The 23,168-nt window shown below is 38.7% G+C and overlaps 1 protein-coding gene across 1 annotated transcript in view; it reads right to left on the bottom strand.

The window, feature by feature from the left end:
- MSH2 (mutS homolog 2) overlaps nt 1-23,168 on the bottom strand; it is a 62,625-nt gene that overhangs the window by 2,274 nt on the left and 37,183 nt on the right. Inside the window, exons 8-15 of the mRNA XM_037161262.2 lie at nt 21,707-21,816; nt 17,074-17,197; nt 15,289-15,439; nt 12,987-13,084; nt 8,829-9,074; nt 7,555-7,759; nt 5,714-5,961; nt 162-337 (exon numbers count right to left, since the gene is read on the bottom strand). Coding sequence (XP_037017157.1) covers nt 162-337; nt 5,714-5,961; nt 7,555-7,759; nt 8,829-9,074; nt 12,987-13,084; nt 15,289-15,439; nt 17,074-17,197; nt 21,707-21,816 — 1,358 coding nt within the window. The remainder of the gene's footprint in view (nt 1-161; nt 338-5,713; nt 5,962-7,554; nt 7,760-8,828; nt 9,075-12,986; nt 13,085-15,288; nt 15,440-17,073; nt 17,198-21,706; nt 21,817-23,168) is intronic.

The following is a 23,168-nucleotide window of genomic DNA, read 5'->3' as shown; positions in this document are numbered from 1 at the left end:
GAAATCAAAATAATAGACGAAGCAAAGAAATGTTAAGTGAACTCCAATAGTGATCAATCAGTAAGTAAACATAATCACAGGGAAAAAAAGACTCTATCTCAGTGACCTGATACATATATTAACGACAGAGGTTATATAACTACAGAGCCCGTCTGACAAACCTCTCTTTCCAGGTAGCACCTCTTTGCTGCTGGCTCCATTTCATCCTCTTCTCGCAGCTCTCCGAGATTCTGAAACTCCTCCAGCTCCAGGGCTTTCTGCTTAGCACACTCTATTACGTGCCTGGGGAAATTAGCAAGCTCGGCAACGTGAATCCCGAAACTTTGATCACAGACACCTAGAAGAAATCGGGGGCGGGGGGGGGGGACAGGGTGAGAGGCAGGGTAGGAAGAAACAGCAATTTGTATGAATGGAACTTACCCTTCTTACCTCGTCGTTACAAAACTCAATTCTGTATTAGTTCAAACACATTAGCTGAATATTTCAGAGTAACTTAGACAAGGGAATTTTAATTAAGCCTCCAGTAAATAGTGATTATGACTTGGCACCATGTTATAGTTTATCCTTGAAAAATGTAGTAGAAAAATAAAAATAGCAGAGAAAAGGCTTGACAGTCCTCAAAGGCCTAGACAAATATCTGAATCTGAAATTAATCAACTCTATCTCTCTGAGGTTTTCTCCCTTTTATAAGGGAGAGATTAAAAGTACTAAGGAAAATAAATGGAAAAGTGTCACTAACTAAAAAGAGCATTTAATTAAAAATATATTGACTTATGGGACTTCCGCCAAGATGGAGAAGTAGGTGGAGGATCCACCTCACCTCTGTGCACAACCAAATCTAAGAACAACTATTTTTAACAGCAGTCACAACCAAGCCACACGGAAAATCGACAATACGGAGTCCAAAGGACAACTAGATACTCGGCTGGACCGGTACGAGGAGCGAGGCCAGCAGCGGAGCAGGTTAGCAAGAAAAAATTCCCGGGGCGGTGCGCGGAGGCAACCGAGGGCGCTGATCGCCAGTGAGCTGGCTGCCAGAGCGCACAGGGAAGAGGCGCGGTGGGTCGGTCGGCCGGTCACGCGCATTTACGTGCGGAGAAACCAGTGAGAAGGGAAACCCGCGCAGTGCAGCAGGCTCGCACAATTAGGATCGGATAAGCAAGCCCGAGGCGTGTGAGTGACTGGATGCGCTGGGCTAGTGGAGAGGAACGCCATTGCTCCCTCTCTGACCCCGCCCCCACACACAGCGTCACAAACCAGCGACCTGGGTCGCCCCGTCCTGGTAAACAACTAAGGCTTCGCTCCGCTCACTTAACAGCACGAATAGACCAAAAATGGCTCTAGGACAACTCAGAGCCCCAGAACCGATAGACCTAAGTGATGAAGAAATAGCCAGTCTTTCAGATGCACAGTTCAAAACACTGGTTATAAGGATCCTTACAGAACTGGTTGATTTTAGTCACAAATTAGAGAAACATATGGAAGCTAAATTAATTGAAATGAATGCTGATACAAAAGATACCAATAGTAATGGAAAGAAAATTGGGACTCAAATCAAGGGAGAGGACCAGACGGAAGAAAAAAATGATCAAACAGAAAGGAATGAAGAAATAAGAATTCAGAAAAATGAGGAGAAGCTTAGGAACCTCCAGGACATCTTTAAAGGTTCCAACATCCGAATTATAGGGGTACCAGAAGGGGGAAAGGCACAACCACCAGTTGAAAAATTATTTGAACAAATAATAAAGGAGAATTTCCCCAAGATGGCAAAGGAAATAGACTTCCGAGAAATCCAGGAAGCTCAGAGAGTCCCAGAGAAGTTGGACTCAAGAAGGAACACACCAAGGCACATCATAATTACATTAGCCAAGATTAAAATGAAGGAGAGAATCCTAGAAGCAGCAAGAGATAAGGGGACAGTCACCTACAAAGGAGTTCCCATCAGACTGTCAGCTGATTTCTCAAAAGAGACCTTACAGGCAAGAAGGGGCTGGAAAGAGGTATTCCAAGTCATGAAAACCAAAGATCTACAACCAAGATTGCTCTACCCAGCAAAACTTTCATTTAGAATGGAAGGACAGAAAAAGTGCTTCTCAGATAAGATCAAATTCAAGGAGTTCATCATCCCCAAGCCCTTATTATATGAAATGTTAAAGGGACTTACCTAAGAAAAAGAAGATAAAAAAGATGAACAGTGAAAGGACAGCAAACTCACAGTTATTAAGAACCACACCTAAAACAAAAGCAAACTAAGAGGATAGCTAGATCAGGAGCAGAACCATAGAAATGAAGATCTCATGGAGGGTTAGCAACAGGGGAGTGGGAGGAGGGGAAGGGGGGGAGAAGGTACAGAAAATAAGTAGCATAGACAGTAGTTAGAAAATAGATAGGGGGGAGGGTAAGAATAGTAGGGGAAATACAGAATCTAAAGAATTTGAGACACATGTTCATGAAGTAAAGGGGGAAATGGTGGGGGAGGGGTATGCAGGGTGGAGGGGAAGGGAGGGGGGAATAGAGCAAATGTAATGGCATAATCAATAAAAAAAATATATATATATATTGACTTATTAATGATTGGTCTACCCTTTGGATCTGCCTACATTATTTTCTAGAGATGCTGATTCCAGAAAACTGGCTGGATAAATATTTATAATACTTCTCCTAAAAAAGTTATTTACCATTCTTACATAATCTCATTCTGATTCTATACTACTACAAATGACAATGAACTATTTTGACCCAATCTTCATTTGCAGAAAATAAACTGACTTAAGACATTCCTTCCAAACGTTTAATACAGGTGATGCTCACAGTTACAGAGCTTCCATTTTTGCCTCAATTACTTATCAACTCTAAATTGTGAGGGGACTGTTTTTACATCCCATGTACTCTTGAGCTGGATGCTTCACATGACTGAGAGAAACAAATAATCAAAACAGAAGCATATGTTTGATAAACACCCACAGTGAAGGACAAACTTATTCCTATCTTCTCTGCACTTCATTTGGTCTTTTAAAATATACCGAACCCATTTTTATATCACACAAAACACAATAATTTAAAAGCAAGATCTCAACTTTATGCTCAATGCCAAATCCAACTAAAAGCATCTATAGCCTATGTCAATACTAGTAATACAAACACAGTAACTCAAAAGAATTCCTACTGAAGCATAAAAAACACAAAGGATAAAAGAACCAAAAGTAACATCTCATTTATGTGCAACCAAGTGATACAGAAAAACCTGTTCTTGGAAAATCAGAACGCCATCTGATCAAGTTATTCTGATGACTGGTGAAATGTTTAATAAAAACATTAAGAGTATGTTAATTGTATCAATTCAGTAATCTGATTAGCTGCAAGATCCACAAATAACAAAATTTTTCTGAAAGGATAAAATGCCAGTGCAGAGTTCTGGCCACGATGGGAGGCACAGATAGATACACTTTGCCTCCCTGTACAACCAAAAGAAGGAAACAACCAATTTAAAAACAAAAATAACCAGAACTGCCAGAAAATCGAACTGTATAGAAGTCTGACAACCAAGGAGTTAAAAAGAAGAAACGTGTTCAGACTGGCAGGGGGGGCGGGGACGGGCAGCCAGGACAGAGAGGACCCGTGGTAGGTGGTGGCTGCACAGCTGGCAGACTGCCTGGTCCCACATTCATGTTCAGATAAACCAGCAGGAACTGGGGAGTGAGAAAGACGGCATAATCCAAGGTTACAGCTCGGGCAAGATAAGGCCTCAGCACCTCTGGCTATAAAAACCGCAGGATTGTTGCAGAGGAAAAAACTGCTGGTTTCTTGAAAGTGGGGCAAGAAAGAGGCAACCAGCATTGTTCCTTCTGACCCCTCCCCCAATATACAGCTCTGCAACACAGCAAATGGGTTGCCCAGACCTGGTGAATACCTAAGGCCCTGCCCCTTACAATGTAAGGGAGACAGAGATGTGAGGAGACAGAGAAATATGACCCAAATGGAAGAACAGATCAAAACTCCAGAAAAAAACTAAGCAACAAGGAAAAAGTCAACCCATCAGATGCAGAGTTCAAAACACTGGTCATCAGGATGCTCACAGAAATTATTCATCATAGCCACAAAATGAAATGAAGGCCATGCAAAGTGAAATAAAGCAAAACATACAGGGAACCATCAGTGAAGGGAAGGAAATCAGGACTCAAATAAAATATCTGGAACAGAAGGAAGAAAAAAAACCATTCAACCAGAACAGAATGAAGAATTAAAAAAAAAAAAAAAATGAGGAGAGGCTTAGGAACCTCTGGGACAACTTTAAACATGCCAACATCTGAATCATAAAGAGAAGAGGAAAAGCAAGAAATTGAAAACTTATTTGAAAAAATAATGAAAGAAAACTTCCCCAATCTGGCAAAGGAAATAGACATACAAGCCTGGGAAGCTCAGAGAATCCCAAAGAAGTTGGACACAAAGAGGAACATGCTGAGACACATCATAATTACATCACCCAAGGTTAAAGATAAGGAGAGAATCTTAAAAGCAGCAAGAGAAAAGAAAAGAGTAATCTACAAAGGAGTTCCCATCAGACTATCAGCTGATTTCTCAAAAGAAAACTTGCAAGCAAGAAAGGGCTGGAAAAAAGTATTCCAAGTCATGAAAGGCAAGGACCTACATCCAAGATTGCTCTATGCAGCAAAGCTTTCATTTAGAATGGAAGGGCAGATAAAGTGCTTCTCAGATAAGGTCAAGTTAAAGGAGTTCATCATCACCCAGCCCTTATCATATGAAATGTTAAAGGGACTTATCTAAGAAAAAGAAGATCAAAACTATGAACAGTAAAATGACATTAAACTTACAACTATCAACAACTGAACCTAAAAAAACAAAAACGAAAACAAAAATGAACAAAGCAAACAACTAGAACAGGAACAGATGCACAGAAATAGAGATCACCTCTGGATGATCTCTATTTAGAGGGTTCTCAGCGGGGAGGGGGAGAATGGGGGGAAGGTACAGTGGGTAAGAAGCATAATTGGTAGGCACAAAATAGACAGGGGGAGGTTGAGAACAGTATAGGAAATGGAGAAGCCGAAGAACTTGTATGCATGACCCATGGACATGCACTAAGGGGGGCAATGCTGGAGGAAGGAGGCACTGCAGCAGGGCAACGGGGGTGAAAGGGTAGAAAAAAAGAATGGGACAACTATAATAGCACAAAAAATATACTTAAAAATAAACAGAATTGTGCAATGAAAAAAATCCCAACGAATCATTCCTTATATGATAATTACGAACAATTTCAGGATTTCTGCAAACCCCAGCTTCAAATGAACCTGTGCATGTAACATACCTTTAACAAAATCATATAATTACAATAGTTTATTAAACAGTAACAGCTAGAGCCTTGGAACAACAGAGCTTATGGTTACTATATTCTAGCTAAACTGACAAGAAAAGATACTGTCATGGGAGATAGCACAAAATTCCTCTGCGAATACATTCAAGAGCATAAATTATTGTTTCTGTGATTGTTTTAGAATGACTGGTCCTACTACAAGACAGAGAAATAACGTACCGTATCTCCGCCCCCAGACTGTGAATTAAGAGACAAAGGTTTCCGTAAAAACATCAGTAATTCATACTAATTTAGACTGAAGCAAACTGCTGATGATTTCAAGGGTAGAAGTTTCCCGCTGTCACACTCTGAATTCACAGTACACCAGTGGTGTATACTCACCTTTCTTCACCTGATAAAGCATAGTTAAGGTATCTTCAGTAGTTAGTGCCGTGACGTGGAGATTATTAACGGTGGAAATCTGATTGGCCAGGGCAGTAAGTTCATGAAAATGGGTTGCAAACATGCAAAAAGCACCAATTTTTGTTGCAATGTACTCTGATATAGCCCATGCTAACCCAAATCCATCGTACGTGGAGGTTCCTCTTCCTAATTCATCTATGATTATTAAAGAATCTTTGGTTGCAGACCTAAAACACACAATTACGTGAAAATTTCCAAAGTGTATTCATGCAGAAAACAAAATTAAGAAAATATAATAGAAAAGATGTGCCACAAACATAACGCTTATTATTTTAATATTAACATTTCAACAACGTAAATAAAAAGCACTAAAACTTCAGGAGAAAAAAGTAGGCTTGGACATGAACAAGGAACAACTGATGGAAAAGGAAGCAAATGGCAAATAAATCCAATCAATCAAGACTGAGAAAAATAATACCACCATGTAGGGGACTGGTCTGTTTTAGTCTGGCAAATGTGACTCAGCTCTGTATGGAAAACCTACAGAAGTGAGGTGGGGGGCAGGAGGCAGACCTTCAAACTGAGTTTTCCCATGGGAATCTGGCTAGAAAATGCATACAGACTTCTATGGCTTGCTTTTGCTAAAACTCCAACACCCTGGTCTGAAACAGTAGATGTGTACTGTCTATCTTCAAGGTAATTTCCAAAGCCTGCGTAAATTTTCCCAAAGAGCTAATCAGTTTACCATCTTTCCCTTCTGCATGTGTTATTTTCATTTCCTTGATTGTACCTAAAATATAGACAATAATATTCTATGTAATAGATAACAAATCCTTCTTTGATGTATGACCCAAGAAAAACAACAAAAGCTTGTCTAGGCAAGTGTCAAAGTGCTCTCCTCTTGAGGGAGTGGCCGAGGCATCCACAGGCACTCTCCCCTTGAGAGAGTGGCCGTGCTGTTCCCTTTTTCTCCACAGGATTGTTGTCGCCTGTGCATTCATTCTCACCATCAGCCACAACAGGTGGACTCTGCTGGCCAGGGTCCACCACCCCACCCCATGAAGATGGGACAAGGGCATAACGAGGAAGACACTGGGCTACAGGGCTGGTGGTCATGACAGTTTGTGTGCAATACTTAACTAAATGTAAGGAAGGGGCATTTTTCTAAATAAGAGAATTTGACAGTTCATCTACTTACTGGTCATGTATCTATTTTTCTGTGAACTGTCATTGATATCTTTTTCTTATTTCTTTAAACTGTAAGTTATAAATATTAACCTGTTGACAAATTACTATACTGAACAAACAATAATCAAGCCATAATTTACTAAGGACACCAAAAACCAAAAGGCACAGCCTCTGTGCCTTCAGAGAAGCTCCTGAAATGTGAAATCAAGAGATTTCAGTAACCTTTACAATAAAAACCTAATACATTTCAGACGTGGCAGAGTTCCCTGAGGAAACACAACATTAAGCTCACATGACCCCCCCCCCAAATCACTGGAGAAGTGAAATTTCTGTCACTCAGGCCTATAAAGATTGGAAGGGACTTGAGTAAAGGGCAAGAAGGAAGAAGGTGCCATTTGAGGTAGTGTGAACAGTGCAGGTAAAAGCATGGTAGCGGGGAAATCTCAAGAAGACAACTTAAAAACTGGAAGCTTTCCATAACTACCACAAATCACCTTTTCAAGACAATACAGTCCACAAATTATTACACTAGACGGAAGTTCTTAGGTGTTTTGTGAGTGGGCCTGCAAATGCACTTCTCAAAGGACAGGAACACTCATTTCCTTTTCCAGGGGGCTGGGAAATGCACTCACCTGAGAATAGAAGCAGTTTCTAACATTTCAGCCATGAAGGTGGAGACTCCTTTCAACTGACTGTCACCAGCCCCAACCCGAGCCAAGATACAGTCCACGATGGACACTTCTGCCGACTCACATGGCACAAAACAGCCAATCTGTGCCATGAGAATGATCACCCCAGTCTGGCGAATATATGTTGATTTACCTCCCATATTGGGGCCTATAAAACAAATTATATCAAAAAGCAAACTTACTGGTTTATTTCTCATCAACTGTCAGTCCTAAATTACACACTGGTGACTAGTCACCTAGGTAATGTGAGGTGACACAAAAGAGGCAGAACCATACGCTGCCCAAAGATGTGGCCAGAGTTGCTGGCAACACTTCCCTGAAGCGATGCTATTTTCTCTTCAGACAAACCTACACTGCTCCCTTCACAGAGGGGACCCATGAAAAAGGTACCTTACCTACAACTTGACAATAGCCTAGAAAGACCACACAGACACTTTCCCTCAGCTCCCAGGGCTACCTGCAGAATAATGTTATAACATCCAGAAAAGGATGTTATGTACAGGCCTAACTCACAGGACACAGTAACACATTAACACATGGGTTGTTGTTGTGAATGGACCAGTACGGTCAAATCCTTCAAACCACTTAAAATCCACACGGAAATCCTAAGACATGATCATATTCTTGGAAAAGGTACAATTTACATGTCTGGGTTAGATTATGTAAACAACTTGAAAATCCATTTGGGGGAAATGGAATACATTTGCCCAAAGACTCCTAACTCCCTCCCCTTTGCCTTTGGGATCTGGTTAGGATCTCTCAAAAACTCTCTAGTTTGAGACATACTACATTAGTCTATAAACTTGTCTACCTTTTCTTTGAGTTTCACATGAATATAGTGTCATGTCTTTAAAAGAATGGCTACCCTAAACTGAGGTCATTCCAACAGCCAATTATGCTTGATCTTAAATGACCTCATTTTTAAAAGTCTGTCTCAAAGGTACACTTTGAGGAGGAAGAGTTGTTCATTTCCACATACTTGGATTTCCTGGAACAGAAGTTTTATATTATAAATACAGTATTCTTTCATAAGTCTCTCCCTACCTCTTCCAATTCTTCCCTCTAATCCAAACATACATATATTACTCATTAATATGGACATGTTCTTTTTCTAATGTCAAGAACTAGAATTTTCTTCATCAATTTTAAGCATATTTCCACTCCAACATTAAAAAAGGAAACAATACCCAAAATAACCCATAAACTAGGTTTTATACCAGTAATGATGTGGAACATCTGTTTATCTTTTTCAAAGTGAACATCATTAGGAATAAATGCAACTTCATCTTGAACTTCAACACAAGCATGTCTGGATGCTTTCAAAATAATTCTTCCTTGTCCTTTCTCCAAAATGACTGGTCGTACGTATGGAACAGGTGCTCCATTTGACACATGAGCAAAGCTGACAACAGCATCTAGCTGAGCTAACACATCATTGAGTGTCTGCATTGGTTCTACGTAGCCTGTATAAAAAAAATGTGCAAAGGAATACTGAATCATAAAAACATACGTATAAGCAGCTATGAGAATAAATTCAACTTCTCCATTTGAGAACTCAAACTATTTCCTAATTTATGTAATTTTAAAAATTAATAGAAGTTTGCCACAACTAAACTTGAAAATAACACCTAAAACTCAACATGAGGTTAAAATGTGTTGCCATGTCTTAAAGAGTATGATGCCCTCTTACTAAAATCCAGTAAAATATAAAAGCACACAGCTAATGCTCTAACCCGCGTGGCTCAGTTGGGTCAGTGTCGTTCCACAATGTGAAGGGTCGCCGGTTTGATTCCCAGCAGGGCACCAGCCCGGGCTGTGGGGGCCCATCCCTGGTTGGGGCGTGTGCACGAGGAAACCGACCAGTGCTTCTTACACATACTGATGTCTCTCTCCCTCTTCATCTCCCTCCCTTCCATCCTCTCTAAAATAAATAAAATCTTAATTTAAAAAAAGCACACAGCTGCTTATAAAGAAATGAAGTAGATTTTTAAAAAACCTAATAAGGAAAAGCCATCCTAATTTATTGATAAGGATAAAGAAAAGCAGGGTACAATAATATCTGAGGCATACCTACAATTTTAAGAAACACCTTTTTCTAAAATTTAAGAGTCAAAAACCAAAATGGCATTTCACAATTACTGTAAAAAACATGCCAACACCAAGTAGTAAGATACAATGTGACCACCAAGGCCTGTGCATTTAAGACCATTTTACTTCAGAACTTTACCCATCAGTTATCACATACCTAATTATAACATAAATTTAGATCCATTATTGTCACTTAAAATACTTTCAACAAGATTCTACTTTGCTACAGCATTAAAACTAAAAGCTAACTAATTGAAGGGCGTAATGACAGTAACAGCAGAGGTGTTTCTTGGTTCACTCAAATACTTATTTGATAAAGTATGACTTGTCTTTTGGGAAGTTATAAATAAAACTCTGTGTCTATTTGACAGTTCTTGTTTGGTACTGAACATCAATCTGACACTGATGAGCTTACGGAACTTTTCATTATAAACAAAAGCAGATCAGAGACAATGTCTTATTAAGTTTATGGGGGAATAGAATTGAGGTTCATGAAATAGATATGACCTGAGTTTTTACGGTAGTGATCTCTGTATTGAAACTTTCAGTATTTCCTTAGAATTATTTTTATTCCATAGAGACTAAAATCTTAATATATAAAATGAAAAAAAGACAAACCTAAAAGCTATTCAATGTTATGTACATTAAAAAGTCCCTGAGCCCTGGCTGGCATGGCTCAGTGGCTTGAGTGCCTGCCTGTGAACCAAAGGGTTGCCAGTTCAATTCCCAGTCAGGGCACATGCCTGGACTGTGGGCCAGGTTCCCCTGTGAGGGGCGTGCAAGAGGCAACCACACATATTGCTGATTCCCTCCCTTTCACCCTCCCTTCCCCTCTGTCTAAAAAATAAAATAAAATCTTAAAAAAATAAAAAGTCCCTCAAACATGTTTAGGCAATAAAAAATGGTCACAATCAGAAGAGATTCTAGAATTTCAAGCAGTTGAAGGGGTCGGCATAACCGACCCACATGTCCTGTGGAACTACCACACTGATGCCAATGTGTCAAAAGCTCCAAGGGACAGTCAAGAGAATAATGTCCCATTTTAGAAGAACACACATTATGACTTCACACAGCAGAAAGTTTGACTCACCTCTGATTCCCTGGTTCCCCATGAAAGTGATAAAATGTTTTGAAAATAAAAATGAACACAAATGGCCAAATAAAAATAATTCTTACTTTGTTTTACCATTTAAAAAAAAGGGGTAACAGAGTTCACTGTACCCTATCGTGCAGCAAATACGAACCTGTGAGAATTACTTAGACATGAGTGGAGTACTTACTCTAAGTACTTTAGTAAAACCTCTAACGTATCAGTAAGGATAGGCCTATAATAAAAAAACCAAAAGCCTCTTAATGAAGAGGTTTTAATGAAGAGTCCATATTTAGTTTCTCCATTCATCTGGCTCTTACCAATATTATTTTTTTATTGTTCAGTTACCGTTGCCCCGCCTTTTCCCCCCTTGCACACACCTACTCCGTACCCCCCACTCCCACAGACAATCCCCTTAACAATATTATCTTTTTAAATGCAAGATAGAAAGCTACAAAAATGTCCCGCTATGTTTTTTAAAGATTTTACTTATTTACTTTTAGAGAGAGGAAAGGAGGAAGAAAGAGAGGGAGAGAAACATCAGTGTGTGAAAGACACATAGATTGATTGCCTCTCACATGCCCCCAAACTGGGGACCTAAATCCCAGGCAAGTGCCCTGACTGGGAATCGACTTTTCGGTTGTTCATAGACTGGCACTTAATCCACTAAGCCACGCCAGCCAGGGCTGATCCACTATATTTTTAAATAAAGATAGTTTAAAATGTAACACCTAAAATGCATGTTAGACCAAAAAGAGGTTTTATTTAAATTCCGGGTGACTCCAAATATAAGACCTTCAATTTAAAAATGTTAAAATCTAACAGCTTTAACTTACTTAGTGCTTAATGAATATTAATGGTTTTTTTGAGGAAGACTCACAGTTTGGATATATTGCATTTAGAGGGTTCTTAAAAATATAATCACTGAGGAAAATAATTGAACAAGTTATCATAGGATAGTTATGTTACCAGCAAGCAAAAACATAATCTTTATAAATCTTGTTCATCTCAAAAGTAATGTATAAAGTGTATTAAAATCTTTAAGTTTTATTTCTGATTTATAGTAAAAATTCACAGTAGTAAAACAATTTACAGAATTATAAATGCCCATAAGTTTTTAAATGACCTTCACCCCTAAATAATTCAGCATGCATATCCTAAGAACAAGGACATCCTCCTATTTAATAATACACATCAAGGAATGCAATACTAATACCATATTATCTTATATTGAACTTTGTCAGTTTGTCCCAATAATGTACTTTATAGCTATTCCCCAAATTAACCCCTAACCCCTGATCAAATCAAGGATAGTCTATAGCATTTGACTATCCTGTCTCTTTAAGTCTCCTTTAATCTAGAACAGATCCTACCCATTTTTGCTTTCATGACACTGACATTTTTAAGTAGTTGAGGCCTTAAAAAGAATGTCCCATAATCTATTCACCTCATTTTTCTCCCTATGATAACCTCATTAGATGTTTTTATCAATAATATTACAGGGGTGATATTGTGTCCTTCCCTCTGCATCACATATAATGTCATTTGTCCCATTGCCAGTGATGCCAGCTTTGATCACTCGGTTTAAGTATTTCTTTGGTATATTTTTGCAAGGCACGATAAAAGCTGCAGTCACTATCAACATGACAGACAAAGCTTCCAGCTTCACACATCCCCATCTACCCTGCCTGTGCTAAACATACATTCACCCATGCCAAGGGAAATACCATGGTGCCAAGTCATGCTATCCCTTTAATTATAAAACAATCACCACAGGCAAAGGACTCTGAACATCTATAAATGGCACATGGAACTTGAAAGGGTCTGCTTGCCTCACGTATAACTTCTACTTGCTTCTCAGTGGTTTTTATTTCTATAGCCTAGAGCATGAGCCCATAGACAACAGCCCTTGGTGTGTCTTCCCCTTGTTACAACTGCAGTACGTTTTGTGCTCTTTGGCACGTCTTTGTTGTTCAGGGTATTCCCATTCCTTAGTGTGCACTAGCTCAGCCTCCTATGTACTGGAGTCATTTCCACTTACTTTTCCTACCACAGTGCACCATGCATTATGTGGCAGGTAGTCTAACATAATTAACAGTATAACAGCTTTTTATAACACCACTCTTCAAACATCCCAATATTTTTTCTATTACAAAACCTGGTCATATTCCGAATTTGCCGGCTCTATTAAATTTACCTGAAGAAATATTGATGATTTCTTTAACAATGGCATTCTGGGCTTCCTCGTATTCAGTTTTATTTTTGGTATATTCTTCATTAAGAGAAGTCAAAGCACTGCAAATCAAGATAATGATATTTTAAAAATGAAAACATTACTAAAGGAAATGAAAACACTAAATAAAATATAACCAGAATATCCATCCTATAAAAGCATCAAAACAATAATTAAAATGGAAACAGAAGGAGAAAATATACAACTTCACTAGGGAAAGATGTGGTTGGAATTCAATGCATTAGCATTTATGTTGTTTGCAATAGCCTACCAGCATAATTCTTCCTGTAACAATGATTCCATTGGGTAAAATTCTGATCTGTGACCCTTTCTAAAATACTTGAATGAAATAACTCTTCATCCTCACTTAGGATAGAGGCCACGCCCCCTTTAAAATACACCCCTGCATAGTTCCTCCCAATACTGCAGTGTATTTGTCTTTTGATACTAAAGGTTGTCAAAATAAGGAAAGGGTTTCAAAAACTAAACCTTATTGAGGAATTAAAAAAAAAGTTTAAAGTTGAGAAAAAATTGCAGAAGATGAGAATAAAGTGAAGAGAAAGGATTCATTCACTGGTGTCAAAGGAAGGGACTGAAATTAAAAACCAAGGACGAGGGGGCAGAGAAAAGAAGAGGTGGAAGCACTTATCTGAAGAAAGGCATCAGTAAACCGAGACAATAACTGTGAACTTGATGGAATTAACCCATGACACAATATACACATACAGCTTAAGAACAGCACGTGGGCAAGCGGCGGCACAAAACGACTGCCACAAAACACGCCAACGAAAAGAATTACAGAAAGAAAAGCAGGAGGCAAAGACACTGTAAAAGTGAGACTGCTGTGTGAAGGGGCGAGCTGCCAGAGACAACAGCACAGGTGGGCCAGGACCAGACAGGACAGGTCATGATAAACACTTCGGTTTTCTGAATGACAGACAGACATCGGAGCATTTTAAGAAAGAAAATTATACAATCAGATCCAGATATAAAGCAAAGCACTCACTCTTTTGAAGAAAACAAAAATCAACAAATGAATTCTTCACAACTTTTGGAATCACTGTTATCATTCAGTTCAATTTTTATGCATTATAATTAACAAATGAATGATTTAAAGATTATAACACCCCAAAAGTTCCAGCTTATTTAAGCCAATATACATGTATTTCTTAAATGGGGATCTAGTGTGGTGGAAAAACAATAGCTACTAAATTTGGCACTAGAAGATCTAGGTTTGAGTATTTAGCATTTCTAGATGCCTCATCCTGGGGAACTGAGTTTCAGCTTCTGCATCTAAAATAGGAGAGAAATATGCCCAACCTATTTATTTCAGCAAACTGTTACGAGGCACAAACAACACACACTATGTTCATTACTGGAGTGTCTGAACACATAGAATAATAACTGCACGTAACAGACACTCAAAATACTTTTAAAATAAATTCTACTTAAATAAAACCTTAAAAAAAAAATCCTGGCTGGTGTAGCTCAATGGATTGAGCGTGGGACACACGAGAGGCAACCACACATTGATGTTACTCTTCCTCTCTCCTTCCTTCCCCTCTAAAGATAAATAAAAATCTTTAAAAAATATATATTCTACTACAAAGGAGAAAAGAAAAATGCCTTTCCCCACCCAAGTCACAGATTTATTTTAAAATAATTTTTCTTCAACTATGAATAACTTCCTAACGTCAGCCAGGGAAAAGCAGAACAAAATTGGTAAGATATTTTTTAACATGGACCATGATTTTTTCCAAAGCTATAATCTAATGGGTAGCCTCATTACCGTTGGTAGACATCTCCCTAAACTAATTCATACAGCCACTTGATATACCAGAAGAAATTTTTTTACTTGATGAAGGATAGCAAAATTTTCTCAGAAAAAATGAACATGAGAAAATAAGTAAAGCAGAGAAGTGAGGGGGGAACTATCTCTGATATGGAAATGTACAATAAAACAAATACAAGCTTTTTCATGCTGACGAAAGAATGGTGAGACAGATAATATGAAAAATAATCTTAAACATAAACACGAAGCGCCATTTCTGTTAATGAGGAAAAGAGTGGTTATTAAATAAGCGGTGTTGGGACAGCTGACTAGACTTTTGTAAGAAATAGAGCTTCGATCTTACCTTCTGCCTCATTTCAATCAACAATAAATAGGGCAAAACTTCCTTATCACAGAACATTCACATTTCATCAGACAGTAATTTTGTTCTATGGAACTACTGAAGGCTTAACAATATAATACAAGCTTACGCACCTATTGGTAAATTTAACGCCGTTCTTCTGGATATCTACGGTACTGAAGTTTTTATTGTTACGAAGGACTTTTTCCTCCTTACATGTCACGCGAAAATAATATCCAAACTGTGAGTTGGAATCCAGTTTAATCTGTTTGCCGGACTCCAAACCTTCATGATCAGGAAAAAAGGAAAAAGTGTATCATAGATAATATCAATACCCATTGTTCCATATAAATGTTTAAAATAATTAAACCTCAACTTTTACTACATGATAGCATACTGAAAATTAACATTATCTAAGAAAGATACAAATCCTATTTCACTCAAAAGTTACACAAATTAAAGACATCTATAAAATCCTTTAACCCCCTTATTAACGTTCGATTCTGACAGGGAAGCACGGTTTGGGCAAAAAACCGAGGCTATGGGGCAGTGGCCACGGGCAGCACCCGCTGTTCTGGATACTGTTTTGGATGCTGGGGCCGTGACAATGAGGAGATCTAGCCCCCGCCCTTCAGGAGTGCTGCCTGAGGGTTCTTTAGTTAACCAAAGCATTTCTCTGGAAGACAGAGCAAATCAGAGTGAACAAATACACTTTTCAAACAAAAATATGAGACTGACAATGAAACTCGAGAAAAACTAGGGCATTTTTTGTTCAATGTAGGAGACTTCACAAAACAAAGATAGATCAGCTAGACTTGATGCAACAAAGATTTTTGAGTTTATAAAAAGATTTGATTTGTTTATTTTTAGAGACGGAGGGAGAAACAGAAACTTCCACTGGATTCCTCTCACTTTAATGCCCCAGCAGGGACTGGGCCACAGCCCCATCCCTTTCATGACCTTTTCGCCCTGTGGGTCAACAGCTAACGGACTGAGTTTTTCTAAGTCTGTCCTCTCCTTATATCTCATTCAGCAATGTGATCTTTACACCAGAAAACCAGAAGACGGACAGTATCTACGAGTTTACGTGCTGAAGCATGGCTCTCTGATGTTAGCAGCAAACAACTAGAGAGGCAGACTCCACCTGACTGGGGAGCAAGGAGACTGTGAAGAGCTATGGTGTGAGGAGGGTATATTTCAACACTCTTCAAAGGCAAAAATTCTTGAATCTAGCATCTAGTCCATACATGGACTCTCCATGGAAACTATGTGTGCATTGTAAAATATGAAGATATGGGTGTAGATCTCCAACAAGAATCTATAACCTTCCTCGGATTCTCCAGAAGTTTAAGTATTCCTGCTCTGAGGAATCTTCTAGTTCAAATGTTAGGATTCATTTACTCATTCAGCACACATGTGAGTGATGTTCAAAACAAAGAGGTTTACAAATTTAGAACAAAACAGAGTGAACAGCCTGAAGAGTAGCTTAGGGGAATTAATCTAGTACAGCAGGCAGACATTTTAAAAAATTGATATGAATGAGGTGCTCAGAAGCCCAAAGCCAAATCAATGAGCTATTTCTAGTAGAGTAAGGCTATAGAGAAGGTAACATTTAAAACAATTCTTATTTAAAGGACATGATAGGGCCTGCTGGGTGATTTGTTGGCTGAAATGTGGAGTCAGTCAACCTGGGGCTGGAGGGTTCGTAAGAAATGAGTCTGGAAGAGCAGGCAAGGCTTCGAATGTCAAGCATCCTGGTCAACCGTGTTTGTAATTTTATTCTGTACAAAAACGGGCTGGCACTTTAAACAAGGATGCTGGGTACAATCAACTGTGTCTTCTAGGAAAGTAATTCCCACACCAGTGTGGATACTATGTAGACAAGAGGATTAGTCAAACCTTCAAGAATCCATTCTTACCTAGATCTCTAGCTGTACTTATTAATGTTGATTGCATCTTTTTTTCTAAATCATCCATTATTTCTCTTAATTCACTCAGATTAGGATCAAATGAAGGTTTTACAAGGAATTCATGGTTTTCCACCTATAGACAGAACAAAGAATAGTTCACTTTTATTAACAATGGATAAAGACGAAAGTCATTTACTTTCTTTTACTCATTTAAATTTCACTGATGTTTTGAGGTGTTCAGTTACAGCTGTAAGAAGCATCTATTTAATAAGAGATGTAAAGATCTTTTTACCAGAAGCTGAGAGCTCGAGGCACAAAATTATTTGTGTGAAACAGACAGAGTGCTATTGATGCATATGTCACCATTATTTTTATTTACATTTCCTCTTAACGAAGTTCAAAACAGTTTTTCTAAACATTACTAAAGAATGTTTGGTGTTCAGCCCTTGCTGGTATGGCTCAGTGGATTCAGTGCCGGCCTGCAAACCAAAGGGTCACCAGTTCTATTCCCAGTCAGGACACATGCCTGGGTTGTGGCCCAGGTCCCCAATAGGGGACGCTCAAGATACAACCACACACTGATGTTTCTCTCCCTCTCTCCCCCGCTCTCTAAAAAAAACTTTTAAAAATAGTTCTACTACCCTAGAAATAACTAGATAAATATAAGCTTTTTTTTTTTTCCAAATAAATGTATAGTTGAGTTGGAGAAAACCACTCGTCTGATTTCCTGCAAAGTAAGAGAGTCCATGGTGTAAACCAGGCCAGGGCTGGGACATTTAAAACATCCACCTCATGATCAACAGCAGTAATAAGAGAAACCTGCCTGGGCCCTGGGGAAAGGGGAGGTGGGGGTAGAATGTACTCCCTGACAGTGTGTGACGAAAAGCCTGCTTTCATCCATGTTTGGAATTCAAACACGCTGTTAGTTTTGGCAGTGAAAAAGTCTGCTGGTTTTTGGCCATTTCCATTGTCTCCTCCTTCTACAGCAATGAAACTGACAAATTTTCACGAGAAACATAACTACTAAGAATGAATACATTTTGCACCTAGGTGTGGGCAGTGCTAAATTCTGGCCATTAGAATGGGAGCAGAAAGAATGTGTGCCATTTCCAGAATGTGCTCTCCTCTTCCCCTTTTGTCCTCGCCCATTGGCTGGAATGAAGATAAGGTAGTAAAAGCCGACCTGGACCTTGAAGGTAAAGACAGCACACTAAGGGTGCTGGAGCAGCCAGGGAGCAGCCCGGACCCAGAGAGAACGGGGCTGTCCTGCCGGCCCTGGGCTGCTATACCCACACTGTTATAACAGAAAATTTTAACCCTTATTCCTCTTCAAGCTACTGTTTTATATATATGGGGTTTATATTTTAGCAGCTGAATCTTCACCCTAACCAATCTACAAAGCTCCAGACTGAGCAATTAACTTAAAAGTGGTCCTGAGTGAATCACACATTGTCAGTGTATGGCAAAAACAGAAGCAAATTCCCCCCTTCCCTGGAGAAATATATTATTTGCTTGTATAATCTGCTCAGATAGAGCCCAGATATATAAGAATTCATAATCTAAAGATACATAAAAGACAAGGAAACCAGACACTAAAAGTAGAAACAAGGAGCAGATTTAAATCCAAGAAATTTCTGACATGTAATATTAAGTGTATTTTTAAAGTTTAAACAAATATAAGTGAATGGAACACATGGGAAAAGAATAAGATATTACTTAAAAAAGACTAGGAAGAGCCAGAAATGAACCAAACATCTTTTATGAATGAAAATTATAATTATTGGGGAAAAAAGCCCCAACGGACTGGTTAAACACTGTAACGAGAGCTGAAGAGATGATACTCAGTCAGAACATCTGAGGGAATCACAAAGAGAGCAACAGACACAAGGCAGCGAGAACATGAAAGTCTAACATATGCTCCCATCGCGGTTTAAGAAAAAGATGATGAACAAGCACAATACTCAAACACATAATGACTGATGATTTTCAAGAACTGATAAAAGACATGAACTGTCTGATTAAGAAAACACCAGCTCTAACAGGAAAAATAAAAAGCAACCCATTTATGGACGCATGGTAATAAAAATAATCAATATCTGGAACCAAGACTTCTAAACATCAATACTAATGCAAGCCAAAACAGAACAATAGAATTTCGTAGGTACTAAGGAAAAGATAACTGTCAATCTGGAATTGTACACCCATATAAAATACCCTTCAAAAACAAGGGTGAATTGCAGACATTTTCAAACAAACAAAACCTGACTAACTGACCCCCAATAATGGAACTTCTAATGACTATCCAGGAAGAATGAACAGCAAAGAAATTGGTAACTAACTATATGGGCAAATCTAAAGGGGTAAAAAGACAAAACTAAAAAAATATATATCAGCCAATGATGAAGAAATGTAATCTGATATTAGGTATCCTAATATCCTAGTGTTTAGGGGCAAAAATGAAAAGATACTGATAAACTTTAATCTTTGATGAGTTAAGCACACATATTTTCTTAAAATTTGTGAAAAATTTCCATAAACTAGTGTATGTGTTTGTTACAGGATGAGAGAGGCAAAATGGAACTTAAAAAACCCAATCATGAGGGGTTTGGCTGGCCCTGGCTGGTGTAGCTCAGTGTATTGAGTGTGGGCCTTTGAACCAAAGAATTGCAGTTCGATTCCTAGTCAGGGCACATGCCTGGGTTGCAGGCCACTTCCCAGCAGGGGATGCATGAGAGGCAATCATACATTGATGTTTCTCTCCCTCTCACCTTTCCTTCCCCTCTAAAGATCAATAATAAAAAAAAAAATCTAAAAAAACTAAACCAAAAAAAAGGGTCTGGCTGGGTAGCTCATTTAGTTGAAATGTCATCTCACCAAGGTTGCTGGTTCGATCTATGGTCAGGGCACATACAAGAACCAACCAATGAATGCATAAATAAGTGGAAAAACAAGTAAATGTCTCTGTCTCTCTCCCCTTTCCTTTCTCTCTCCCCTCTCTCAAAAAAATCAATAAATAAAAAAATTAAAAACCCAATCAACACAATAGATGGATAAGGGCCCCGGCCAGTATGACTCAGTAGACTGAGTACTGGACCTGAAAACCAAAAGGCCGCTGGTTCAATTCCCTGTCAGGGCACATGCCTGGGTTGTAGGCTAGATCCCCAGTCGGGGGTGTGCAAGAGGCAACTGATTAATGTTTTCTTTTTCTCTCACCCTTACCCTCTCTCTAAAACAAAATAAATAAAATCTAAAAAAAAAAAAAGAATGGATAAGGAAGGCCAGAAAGAATTGGAATCACAAAATGATTTGGTAAGATATCCAAATTGTCACCTTATAAAGAGATTAACAAATTGAATTTAAAAATAAATAAAATGTAGCTATATGCTTTTTAACTTAAACCATGAAGACTAAAGAAGGATGAAAAACATAATGCCATGTAAAACACTAAAAAGGACTCTGGCACAGCACTCTTACCATCAAACAAAATAAACCTAAGGTATGAATCATTACCAAAGATAATGTCCCTAAATAATAATGAAAATTCAAATCACCAAAAATAAACAGCTCTGTGCCTTAAAAACAGGAAGCAAAACTGGACAAAACTATATGGAGAAATATAATTCACAGATCAAAAATTAGTACATATACAATGTGAACAAAACAACTAAAGCTTTATCTAGTGGACAACTAGAGACCTCTGCAACCAAAATTAGGGAGCATACGTGATCCTGAAGTATGTGGAGAAGGTCTATTAAACTGACACATACAAAGCTTAGAAATGTGGAAACTTAATTGTGAATAAATGACAAACCAAAGAAGCAATGATAATGGAATAAACTACTTAAATCTGAGTAAGAAATTGTACCCCTCAACACTCATGGGATGCATTCAACTCAAGTAACAAAAAGAAAAAAAACATAATCTTAAATGCTTACTCAAAAGGAAAAGGCTGCACCCTGACTGTTGTGGCTCAGTCAGTTGGGCTTCGAATCCCAGTCAGGGCACATACCTGGGATGCAGGTTTGGCCCTTGACTGGGGCGCCCAGGAGAGGCACTTCCGATTTGTGCTTCTCTCTCACATCAATGTTTCTCTCCCTCCCTTGCCCTCACTCAAAAAAGAAATAAAATCTTAAAAAAAAAAAAAGGAAAAAAAAAAAAGGGCTAGAAAAATAGTGAACACACAATTAAAGAGGCTGAAAAACAACCAAGAAAAATGGAAAAAAATATATATATACAAGAATTGAAATTAATGAAATAAAAGTGAAGATATAAAAGGATTTATAAATCAACTGATGAATGCATAAATAAGTGAAACAAATCAATGTTTCTCTCTAAATCAATCAATAAAAACTTTTTTAAAAGGAAAAAATAAAATTGGGTTATCTTCGCCACATCTACAGCGAAGCTAAAGACCCTGCTCAGCATCAGCCTGTTGAGATTCCAGAAAGGGCCCCAGAGGCAACCTGTGAAGGGTTTTTAATCACATCAATGTAGAACTCAAGTCTGCTTGGAAAGAAAAAGAGGCTCAAAGGAGCCTGACAAGGTCAAAATTAAATATTAAAAAGAGAAATGGGATACGTTTAGATATGCCTTTGCTTTTCAAATATATTCTGCTGCTTGAATTGCAGAGTATGTTACATACCTGATCCATATCTAAAGTTGTTTCTATCATTTCCTGAAACTTGGAGAAATCCGAACGAAGATCAATAAAAGGCGTCACAAAAACTGCCAACAACAATGACTGATGTTTTCCTGAAAGAAATAAATACATATATATATTTAAAAAGTCCTTTAAAAAAAGACTACAGATAATAAAACTTTGACTGGATAATGAGTATCATTTAATCCAAAAGCAGAAGAAATAGTGCATCAGGTTCCCAAAGTTACTATTTTCCCAGGTATTCAAAGGTGCTTGGTCCTTATTTGTTACAGGAAGGGGAGAGGATCGGGCACCCGAAGCTTCCTGCTGACAAAACACTGTCCCTCCCGTCTGCCTCCCTCATGTGGAGTGTGAGAGATGCAGAGACGGGACGTTAATTGTAACTAAACTACACTTCTTTGTAGATTTGTATTTTTTATTAAGTTCATTTAAAAAAAACAGATTGTACTTATTAGAGACAGGGGAAGGGAGGGAGAGAGGGAGAGAAACATCAGTGTAAGAGAGAAGCACTGACTGGCTGCCTCTCATTCGCACCCTGACCCAGGGACCAAACCCACAACCCAGGCATGTGCTCTGACCGGAATCAAACAGGGAACCTTGTTTGCGGAACGACACCCAACCAATTGAGCCACACTGGTCAGGGCTCTTTGTAGATGTAATAACTCAAAAGTCATTAAAATTAAATGCCTCTAATACACCTTATATCCCTAATTTCCATTTATAATACTACGGTGTTCCAACTAAGAGAGATTAATCAAGTCAAGTATTTACACTGGAACTTTGCTTCCTGCTATTTAAGAGTACATGCTGAGGAATCATGTGAGAAGTAAGTGAAGTCACAGAAAGTCTACAGCATGAAGGGCATATAGTCAAGATCCAGGCGTCAGCTGTGCAGATCAGTTGGTTGGGCATCCCCATGCAGAGCAAAAGGGGGGGGGGCAGTCTGATTCCAGTCAGTCCACATGGGTTGTGGGTTTGGCCCCCAGTTGTGGCGCCTGCGAGAGGCAGCCCATTGATGAAGTTTCTCTCCCTTCCTTCCTCCTTCCCTTCCCCTCTCTCTAAAAACAAATAAATAAATCTTTAAAAAACAGAAAGATCTAGGTACCAATCCCAGCTCTGCCACCTACTGGCTTTTGTGATCTGAAACATATTTCTGAGCCCCCTTTCCCTTGTCTATTACAGTGGGAATAGTAACAATAGCTCCACAGACGAATACATGAGATAACTACACACAACTCCTAGTAAAGTGCTTTGTGCTTAAGAGAAGCCCACCAGTTACCACGTATTATTATCATTATCCCACAAGTATTCTTTTCCTGATCTGCAATAAATTCCCTTATAAGAATTCTGCAAGTGACCACTAGCACTCTGCACTTCACTCCCAAGCAGTAGTGTCCAACCTCTTCCAGGAATACAAGTAGCTCCTGAATGAGAAAATAAAAAA

The sequence above is a fragment of the Artibeus jamaicensis genome, unplaced genomic scaffold (assembly GCF_021234435.1).
Source record: "Artibeus jamaicensis isolate MK-2021 breed Jamaican fruit bat unplaced genomic scaffold, CSHL_Jam_final contig_465, whole genome shotgun sequence".
Taxonomy (NCBI): Eukaryota; Metazoa; Chordata; class Mammalia; order Chiroptera; family Phyllostomidae; genus Artibeus; species Artibeus jamaicensis.
This window is presented reverse-complemented; position numbering and strand designations above follow the sequence as displayed.